Source organism: Trichechus manatus, unplaced genomic scaffold (assembly GCF_000243295.1).
Source record: "Trichechus manatus latirostris isolate Lorelei unplaced genomic scaffold, TriManLat1.0 scaffold00268, whole genome shotgun sequence".
Lineage (NCBI taxonomy): Eukaryota > Metazoa > Chordata > Mammalia > Sirenia > Trichechidae > Trichechus > Trichechus manatus.
The window spans coordinates 2,278,905-2,290,337 of NW_004444204.1; the positions used below are offsets into that span (position 1 = coordinate 2,278,905).

Consider the following 11,433-nt stretch of genomic DNA (forward strand, 5'->3'; position numbering starts at 1 on the left):
TGTTTAAACTCTTCCAAAAGATAGAGAAGGAAGGAATACTCCCTAATTCATTCTATGAAGTAAACATAACCCTGATACCAAAACAAGAAAAAGACAGCACAAGAAAAGAAAACTGCAGGCTCTTATCTCTTATGAATATAGATGCAAAGATCCTCAACAAAATACTAATGAACATAATCCAACAGCATATTAAAAGAGTGATACATCATGACCAAGTGTAATTTATCCCCACTTGGTCATAGTGTATGGTTCAACATTAGAAAATCAATCAGTGTAATACACCACATCGACAGAACAAAGGAAAAGAATCACATGATCATCTCTATGGATGCAGAAAAGCATATGACAAACTCCAACACCCTTTCTTGATGAAAACCCTAGAAAAGACTGGAATAGAAGGGAAATTCCTCAATATGATTCAGGACATATATGAAAAGCTAATATCCAACAACCAGCATTATACTTAATGGAGAAAGAATGACAGTTTTCCCCTTGAAATCAGGAACAAGACAAGGGTGCCTGCTCTCTCAACTTCTATTCAATATTGTATTAGAAGTCCTAGCCAGAGCAATAAGACAAGAAGAAAAAAAGTATCCATATTGGAAGAGAAGTAGTAAAATTATCTCTATTCATGGATGATATGATTCTATAGAATATCCCAAAGAGTCCACAAGAAAACTTCTAGAGCTAATAGAGGAATTTAGCAAAGAGTCAGGGTACAAAGTCAACAAACAAAAATCATTGGGTTTCTATACACCAGCAATAAGAAATCTGAAAGATATACAAGGGAAACAATTTCATTTATGATAGCATCTGTTGTTGTTAGGCGCCGTTGAGTTGGTTCCTACTTATAGTGACCCTATGTACAACAGAAAGAAACACTGCCTGGTCCTATGCCATTCTTATGATTGCTGTTATTCTTGAGCCCATTGTTGCAGCCACTGCGTCAATCCATCTTATTGAGGGTCTTTCTCTTTTTTTCTAACCCTCTACTTTACCAAGCATGATGTCCTTCTCTAAGGACTGGTCCCTCCTGATAACGTGTCCAAAGTATGTGAGACAAAGTCTCACCATCTTTGCTTCTAAGGAGCATTCTGGCTATACTTTTCCAACACAGATTTGTTCATTCCTTTGGTAATCCATTGTATATTCAATATTCTTTGCCACACCATAATTCAAAGGCATCAATTCTTCTTCAGTCTCCCTTATTCATTGTTCAGCTTTCACATGCATATGAGGCTATTGAAAACACCTTGGCCTGGGTCAGGCACACCTTAGTCCTTAAAGTGACATCTTCACTTTTTAACACTTTAAAGAAGTCTTTTGCAGCAGATTTGCCTAATGCAATACATCATTTGATTTCTTGACTGCTGTTTCCATGAGCATTGATTTTGGATCCAAGTAAAATGAAATCCTTGACAACTTCAATATTGTCTCCATTTATCATGATGTTGCTTATTGGTCCAGTTGTGAGGATTTTGGTTTTCTTTATGTTGAGGTTTAATCCATACTGAAGGCTGTAGTCTTGGATCTTTGTCAGCAAGTGCTTCAAGTTCTCTTCACTTTCAGCAAGCAAAGTTGTGTCATCTGCATATGGCAGGTTGTTAATGAGTCTTACTCCAATCCTGATGCCACTTTCTTCTTCATATAGTCCAGCTTCTCAGATTATTTGCTCAGCATACAGATTGAATAAGTATGGTGAAAGGATTCAACTGTGAGGCACATCTTTCTTAACTTTAAACCATCTAAGAGAATAAAATATCTAGGAATAAATCTAACCAGGGATGTGAAGAACTCATGCAGTGAAAACTATAAATCACTACTGAAACAGATTAAAGAAGACTTAAATAAATGGGAAGATTTTCCGTGTTCATGGATGGAAGACTTAATATTGCTAAGATGTCAACACTACCAAAAGTGATCTATAGATTCAACTCAATTCCAATCAAAATTCCAACAACCTTCTTTACAGAAATAGAAAAACCAATCCTCAACTTTATATCAAATAACAAGAGGCCTCAAATAGCTAAAGCAATGTTGAAAGAGAAGAACAAAGTAGGAGGATTCACACTTTCTAATCTGAAAACCTACTATGTTGTTGTTATTGTTAACTACTGTCAAGTTGATTCTGACTCGTAGTGACCGTATGTTCAACAGAACAGAACACTGTCTGGTCCTGCACCATCCTCACAGCCATTGATATGTTTGAGTTTTCAAAAACATACTGTACAGCTACAGTAATCAAAACAGCCTGGTAATGATATTACAATAGATATATTGACCAATGGAATAGAATTGAGAGTACAGAAATAAACTCACACATCTATGGTCACCTGATTTTTGACAAGGGTGCTAAGTCCATTCGATGAGAAAAGAAGAGTCTCTTTAATAAATGGTGCTGGGAAAACTGGATTTCCACATGCAGAAAAATGAACAAGGAACCATGCTTCACACCACACACACAAGCAAATTAAAAAAAAAAGGATTAAGGTCCTGAAAGTGCAAGCTAAAACCATAAAATTTTTAGTAGAAAAAGGAGGGGCAACACTGTCAGTCCTAGCTTTCAACAACGGATTATCTAATATAATAACAAAAGCATAAACAGCAAAAGACAAAATAAATAAATGAGACCTCATGAAAATTAAAACTTTCATTTATCAAAAGACTTTCCCAAAAAAGAGAAAAGACAAGCTACTGACCTGGAGAATATCTTTAGAACCATGTCTCTGACAAGAATACAAAAACCAAAATATATATAAAACCTCAACAACTTAACAACAACAACAACAAAAAACAAGCCAATCACAAAAAGGGCAAAGGACTAGGGCAAAATGACTAGAATAGACATTTCACCAGAGAGAATATCCAAATGGCCACCAAACACATGAAAAGATGCTCAGTGTCATTAGCCATCAGAGAGATGTAAATCAAACCACAGTGAGATACCATTTCACTCTCACTAGGGTGGCTAAGATAACCAACAAACAAAACCAGGAAATAATAAATGTTGGCAAAGATGTGGGGAAATTGGAACACTTACCCATTGCTGATAGGAATGAATAATGGTACAGATGTTGTGGAAAATAGTATGACAGTTCCTCAAAAAACTAGAAATAGAACTGCCACATGACCCAGCAATTCTACTTCTAAGTATATACCAAAAAAACTTGAAAGTAGAGATTCAAACAGAGACATGTACACCAATGCTCGCTGCAGTACTATTTACAATACCAAAAGGTGGAAACAACCTAAATGCATCAACAGATGAATGAATAAACAAAATGTGGTACATATGTACAATGGAATACTACTCAGTAGGAGAAAAGAAGTCTTGATACATGCTACAATAGGGATGGAACTGGAAGACATTATGCAGAGTGAAACAACTCAATCACAAAAGGACAAATGTTGTATGACCTCACTTATATAAAAAGACAAGAAACAGCAAATGGATAGAGAACAGAGTTTATTAGTGGTTACCAGGGTTGGAAAGAAGGCGGAAGGGGGAGTCAGCAGTGATGTAAATATTATGTTGATTAAGGGTAGTTTGCACAGCCAATTACTGTAACTGCTGTCAATAAGTTGTATACCTGTAAAAAGTTGAATTGACAAAAGTTCTGTGATAGGTATACTTACAACAATGACAAAAAAAAAAAAAAAAGTAGCTGCTGAGGCTGTTTATGTACAACCAAAAACCTCAATGGATTTGGTTTCTTTGTTACAAGTTTTAGGGTCATGGTTTCACAGGACATCCCAATTAACTGGTCTAATAACATGTTTAGTGACTCTGTTCTACCTCTTGGTTCAATGTCTAGTGTCTGGGGTCTCAAAAGCTTGCAAGCGGCCATCCAAGGCACAACAATTGGTGTCTATTCACCTGTAACAACCGAGGAAGGAGAGTCAGGAATAAGAGGAAGATACAAAATGTGATTAACTGCCTCCCTGAACAACTGTCTCCTTTGCCATGAGACCAGAAGAACTGGATGGTGCCCAGCTACCATTAGTGAACATTTCGATCAAAGAGTCCGTAGAAGAGCTCTTAACAAAAAGGGGAAAATACAGAACAGAATTTTAGTTTCTAATGGACTCCAGGCTTCCTGGAGCCATGAAGGTTAGAAGAACCCCTGAAATTATTGTCTTGAGATAATCCTTAAAACTTAAACCAAAAATATCCCCTGAAATCTTCTTAAAATCACACAATAGCTTAGCTTACCTAGTAAAAAAGTCTGCTTTTGTAAGAACTATCTATATGGGATCAAATTGACAACAGCAACTCAAAAGATTAGATAGGAACCTTAGGGGGCAGTTGAATTTATGTTAATGGAAGAGAAAAAACTCAGAAAAGGAGGGTGAGAATGGCTACACAGCTTGAAGAATGTAATCAATGTCACTAAATCGTATATCTAGAAACCATTGAATTGGTATATTTTTTGCTATGTATATTCTGAACAACCACAACAAAATAAGTAAAATTATATATATATAAAAATTATGAGTATGGGGGTGATGACCTTAAGCTTTTCACGTGGCAGACTAGAAACCAGAAGTACTCCAGTGAATTTTTCATTTCAGTTATTCAACTCTTTATTTCTAAAATTTCCATTTTTTTCTTTTTTCATGGCTTCCATTTCTCTGCTGAGATTTTTCTTTTGTTCACTTATTAAGAACTTATTTTGCTTCAATTATTTGAACATATTTTTCTTTAGTTCTTTGCACATATTTATAGTTGCTTAAAATATTTGTCTGCTAAATTCAACACCTAGGCCATCTCAGAGTCAGTTTTCACTGGTGGCTTTTTTTCTTGACTATAAGTCACATTTTCCTATTTATTTCCATGTGTAATAATTTTTGTTTGTCTAATCAAAATCAGTAATGATGGTTCCATTGACATATTTTAACTACTGTAACAAAGAATTCTTGTCTTTTTAAGGAATTCTTAAATCACACATGAAGAAAGCAAAAAAGGTCTTTAAAAAGACAAGAAAGAAAGAAAAGACCAAAATGGATGTCAGAAGCGACTCTGAAACTTGCTCTTGAACTTCAATGAAGTAAAAGAGCTAAACAGAAGATTTAAAAAGGTGACTTGAGAAGACAAAATAAAGTATTATAATGAAATGTGCAAAGACCTGGAGTCAGAAAAACAAAAGAGAAAAATATGCCCAACATTTCTCAAGCTGAAAGAATTGAAGAAAAAATTCAAGCTTTAAGTTGCAATATTGATGGATTATATGGGCAAGATACTGAAAGAAGCAGGTAGCATCAAAAGGAGATGGAAGGAATACACAGAGTCATTGTACCAGAAAGAATTGGTCAACGTTCAACCATTTTAGGAGGTAGCAAATGATCAAGAACTGATGGTACTGAAGGAAGAATTCCAAGCTGCAATGAAGGCACTGATGAAAACCAGGCTCCAGGAATTGACCGAACACCAATTGAGAAGTTTCAACAAACGGATGCAATGCTGGAAGTGCTCATTGGTCTATGCAAAGAAATTTGGAAGACAGTTACCTGGCCAATCGACTGGAAGAGATTCATATTTGTGCCCACTTCAAAGAAAGGTGATTCAATAGAATGTGGAAATTATCAAACAATATCATTAATATCACACGCAAGTAAAATTTTGCTGAAGATAATTTGCAAATGGTTGCGATAGTACATCAACAGGAAACTGCCAGAAAGTCAAGCCAGATTCAGTAGGATGTGGAATGAGGGATATCATTTCTGATGTCAGATGGAACTTGGCTGAAAGCAGAGAATACCAGAAAGATATTTACTTGTGTTTTATTGACTATGCAAAGGTATTTGACTGTGTGGATCACAACGAATTATGGATGACATGGAGAAGAATCTGAATTCAGGAACACTTAATTGTGCTCATGAGGAACCTGAACATAGACCAAGAGGCAGTCTTTCAAACAGAACAAGGGGATACTGTGTGGTTTAAAACCAGGAAAGGTGTGGTCAGGGTTGTATCCTTTCACCATACTTATTCAATCAGTATGTTGAGAAAATAATCTGAGAAGCTGAATTATATGAAGAAGAACGGAGCATCAGGATTAGAGGAAGACTCACTAACAACCTGCAATATGCAGATGACACAAACTTGCTTGCTGAAAGCGAAGAAAACTTGAAGCACTTGCTGATAAAGATCTAAGAGTACAGCCTTCAGTATGGATTACACCTCAACGTAAAGAAAGCAAAAATCCTCACAGTTGGACTAATAAGCAACAATACGATAAATGGAGAAAATATTGAAATTGTCAAGGATTTCATTTTACTTGGATCCACAGTCAACACTCATGGAAGCAGCAGTCAAGAAATCAAATAACGCATCGCTTTGAGCAAATCTGCAACAAAAGACCTCTTTAGAATACTGAAAAGCAAAGATGTCACTTTGAGGACTAAGGTGTGCCTGACGCAAGCCATGGTGTTTTCAATCACCTCGTATGCATATTAAAGCTGGACAATGAATCAGGAAGACCAAAGAAGAGTTGATGCCTTTGAATTACGGTGCTGGAGAAGAATATTGAATATTTCATGGACTACCAGAAGAACAAACAAATTTGTCTTGGTAGAAGTACAGCCAGAGTACTCCTTGGAAGTTTCATCTCATGTACTTTGGACATGTTATCAGGAAGGACCAGTCCTTAGAGAAGGACATCTTGTTTGGTAGAGTAGAAGGTCAGTGAAAAAGAGGAAGACCATGGAGGAGATGGATTAACACAGTGGTTGCAACAGTGGGCTCTAATATAGCCATGATTGTGATGATGGCACAGGACCGAGTAGCATTTCATTCTGTTGCATACAGTGTCCCTATGAGTCAGAACTGACTCAACAGCATTTAACTAACTATACCAATGTTAGCCTTAAAAATAAGTGAAAGAAAGACTGCTGGTGAGATTGGTCCCCTCTTACTCCTGGATAAGGAAGCATCAAGGAAATCTAATCCACATTTAGCTGAATTCTCATCCATGATCAGAAAGATAGAATCAGATATGAAAGAGTTGGTCAAGTTTTAGGTTTTACCTTGTAGTTACACTATCACCACAAGGATCTCCAGATGAACCAAAGTAAGCAAAGCTATATATCACCCCTTTTCTGTTCACAAGGAGCCCTGGTGGCACAGCGGTTAAGCACTCACCTGGTAATCAAAGGGTCTAGGTTCGAACTCACCAGCCGCTTCGAGGGAGTAGAGTGGCAGTCTGCTTCTGTAAAGACTACAGCCTTGGAAACCTATGGAGCAGTTCTACTCTGTCCTCTGGGTTGCTATGAATCAAAATTGTCTCACAGCAACAGAATTCTGTTCAGAAAAGAGCCCGGGTTGCACAATGGTTAAGCACTCAACTGCTAACAGAAAGGTCAGTGAACCAACCAGCCCCTCTGTGGGAGAAAATACCTGGTGGTCAGATCCCATAAAGATTACAGCCTAGGAAACCCTATGAGGCAGTTCTACCCTGTCATATAGGGTCACTATGAGTTGGAGTTGACTGAAGAGCACACAGCAACATTCCATTCAGAAGGTCTCTGGGTGGCCCAAATGGTTTGTGCTGGTCTATTAACCTAAAGGTTAGATATTGGAACCCACTCAGCAGCACCATGGAAGAAAGATCCTGCTTTGGTGTAAATTGTTATTAGTTGCTGTCATGTTGCTCCTGACTCATGGCGACCCCATGTGTGAAGAAAGTAGAACTGCTCCATAGGGTTTTCAAGGCTGTGACCTCTCAGAAGCATATCTCCAGGCTTGCCTTCCAAGGCACCTCTGGGTGGGTTCGAGACGCCAATGTTTGAGACGCCAATGTTCGGCTAGTAGTTGAGTGCTTAACCGTTTGTGCCACGCAGGGGCTCCTCCATAAAGATGAAGATCAAGAAAACCCTGTGGAGTACTTCTACTCTGTAACACATGAGACCTTCTTGAATCGTAATTGACTCCACAGCAAGAGGTTTTATTCTGTTCAGAAATGTGTTCGGCATCACTTGAGGAAGTCAAGAGCCAGATTAAGCCACAGGATAAGTATGAGGTTTCCAGAGGCTTCTTCATGCTTTCTGAAAAGCATACTGAATTTCTACATCCTCGAACTGAAAACAACTACAGCATCATAAAATCAGTTCATAAGGAACAAGTATAACCATTTATCTACAAGCATGACGCATATAAATAAAACTGTATTTTCAGGCTTTCATGGTCTGTGAGGGGTAATGAGACCCCTCTCTGGGTCAATGATGAAGAAATGTGTGCTAAGAATCAAAGGAATTGACAGCTTTTTAAAAGTGTGTATGGCTAGTCAATGGCTTCAGTTGAAAGGCAGCATTGTTGATGGTTCACGCTGCGGGTCTTGCAGTCAGGTAGTTTGAGCATGAAGCCTATTTCCACAATCACTAAGTTAGTGACCCTGAGGAAATAACCTAACCTCTCATAGTTTTAACTTCTAAAATATGGATTATTACAACAGCTATCTTAAAGAGTTATTGGAAGGATTAGATAAGGTAATACATGTAAAATGCGCAGTATCATAAATGTTCCATCAAATTTGATAATTGTTACTATCACTATTGCTAATATTCCTTCCTTCCTTTTTTCTTCCTCCTCCTTCTCCCCATCCCCCTTCTCCACTCTCCTTCTTCTCCTTCTACTCTTCTTCTTCTAGTGGTGATTTAGCAGAAGTTGGAGGTTAGATAAAATGGTGAAGGCTCTTGGAAATGTCTTCTTGTATGTTTCTTCCCTCTGAAAATACAAGGGAAACAGGATATCTTCATTCCAGGATCTTGTGGGGGAAAAGAATCACTCAAGATTATGCTTTAGCTAAACCAACAACCTCTTGCTGAAAGTAAAAAGGAGAGTTTAGACCCTTTGGCACCCTAAAGCTTAGGGAACTTTCCTTACTCATATATAAAATTGCCAAGTGTCAGTCTTGCTTTAAGCTCAACTTGTCTCACCTACTTTAAAGCACACCCTTGCATGCTGTTGTGTGTAAATGGAAGCAAGTCTGTGGCCCTCCCAGTCTGAGACCCCAAAGTAAGGGTTGGCTTGGACCCCATCTGCAGGTTTGGGTACAGGCTACAGGTGCCTGCAGAGCACTGTGCACTTGCTGCGCAGAAGTAAGTGGCGGAGTCTCCAGGCTGGGAGGCCGCAATATGCAGAGAGAGGTGTTTGGCACTTTTATTGAGGAAGACTGTGAATCTTCCCTCTTCATTTCCATCCGCACCTGAATGTATAGATATGAGGAGGGCAGGGCCTTTACCAGGGGATTTTTTGTACCACACGAAGTAATCAAACAGATCATTATTGTAATCACAGTTGAAAATGGAAATTTCTCCTTCCTGGGTCTTCCGGGATGGGGGACTTTGCTTAACCTGCTGGTCATCCTTCTTCTTTGGTTGACTATTGGCCCCTGATTGGAAAGAAAGTAACAGATTTAAAATTTTATTCTTCAAGTCCCCACAGAAAACCCACATGGGCCAAAAAACAAAGCACCTCCAACTGTCTCATCTCCCAGCCTTGTAGTGAATCTAGGAGTTTTTCTGCTATATTTGTATTTCCCTTCCACAACTCACAGTCTGACTGAAGCCATAGAATCAACAGTAATGCTCCCAGGAGCTTGTCCATTCTTCCTGTGAAGACTCAGATTGTCTTCTCTCCTTCCCCAGGCAATTGTAAATGTGGCCTTAACTTCCTACACATCATTCACTTCCTTCCACAGGCCCTTCTATTTCACACATGACTAGCTTGTTTGCGAGTGTGTGTGTGTGTGTATGTGTGTGTGAGAAAGTTATTTCTTTTTATGAAAGGAAGCACTGCCCCCTTGGGTACACATGTAGAATATTTCTGAAAATGTATTTCCTAAAGATCAGTTTGTAATGCCTTCCCCATTTAAAAAAAAAAAAAAAAAGTTAGGATATGAGATTATAAGAGATGGAAAAGTTTTCAGAGATCACTTAAATATATATTTTTTGCAATAGCATAGAATGGTAACTGAGAATAAAGAGAATTATATTAGGTCAAATGATGTCAACTGTCAAATGTAGGCAAATATCTTACTTTAAAATATTAAGAAATGATGTTTATTGAGGACACCTGAAGGCTTGTATCTATTTAATACAATGATGACAAATTTCAAACACAGGGAAAGTTTGGTAGCTTTATCTTTAATCTAATTGTATTCTAACACGGTCTTCAGATGTGTCCAAATTTTCCCTGATTAAATAAATGGCACATAATAACTAAATAAGAATTAAATTTTGAGTGCCTCTCTTAAAAATACAAATCAACACAACAAAATTCAACCTCTGTGTTAGATCACCTTCTGAACTGGATTATATCTTGGAACTTGGAGATTACTTAGTGTGTTCTGTACTCTCAAATAAGAAAAAATGTCACAATCTTATAAAATCTATAAACAACGTAAGACTATAACCTTGAAGATGTCAAAAAGGAAGCATATTTGTTTGCCTTTACTCTTAGTCTATATGTACTGTATTTCTCCACAGTTTAATCTGACAGAAAAGGCAAGAAGAATCTATTGCCTTTTTAATGCTAAGTCAGTAGGGCGACTAGGGTTTGCAACTGAGGATGAATTCTAATACAACCATCAAAGTAAGTTTGAGCAAAGACATAGATAACACAAAATAATATCTGATGCATGTATTACTATGGGAAGAAATGTTTTGAAATTTCAATTGCATAATAATGAAACCGGAATTCTGGGGAGTCACAATGCCTCAGTTAAAATTCCACTAAGTCCACACAAACCATCCAATTCAGGAGAAAATTATAAGTTGTCCATATTCCATATCACACTTTAACCTCATCTTTTCAGACTTTCTCGTGATGAAATTTTCACTGATTCATTTATGTATTTATATAGTCAATCAGCATTTATTTAGCTGCTAGGGTGGTTATAAGGCTGCTATGAGTTGGAATCAACTCGATGGCAGCAGATTTGGTTTTTTGTTTTGTTTTGTTTTTAATGAGGTATCTGGCACTGTGCTTGACTTAGAGTTTCAAATATGATTATGGAACAATCCTCATTATTAAATACTCAGTAGTCTGAAGAGAAAGACAAACGAGTAACTACATATTTACAACATTGCATGGCGTATGAGAGGTTTTATGAGGGAAACATAATGGTGATCACTTAGTTCTATTGAGAAGGGTAGCAGTGTGGAGTCAGGAAAGGTCTCACAAAGGCAGAGCTCTTTAAATTGCTTTTAAGAGATGACATTGACTAAGTGGTTATGGCAGAAAGGGCACTCCAGGCAAAGGTATCAGCAATTTCAAAAGCACACAGGCAAGTTATAGCCAGGAGCGCTAAACAAAGGTATGCAGCTTATTATAGTAGAGTTTATTGTTTATGCATAGTAAATTCGGAGCTGATGTTAGGAAGGGCAGCTACATTACATGCAAATCGTGAGGAGCCATGTAGGAGAGACTAAGAA

General features: G+C 37.7%; 1 gene segment (V, D, J or C); it reads right to left on the reverse strand.

Annotated features, from left to right (window-relative positions):
- Nucleotides 1-8,934: 8,934 nt before the first annotated feature.
- LOC101340878 (T-cell receptor alpha chain V region CTL-L17-like) lies at nucleotides 8,935-9,653 on the reverse strand. The segment is given in 2 exon segments: nucleotides 8,935-9,389; nucleotides 9,553-9,653. Coding segments are annotated over 2 exon segments (507 nt in total).
- Between the last annotated feature and the right edge of the window lie 1,780 nt (nucleotides 9,654-11,433).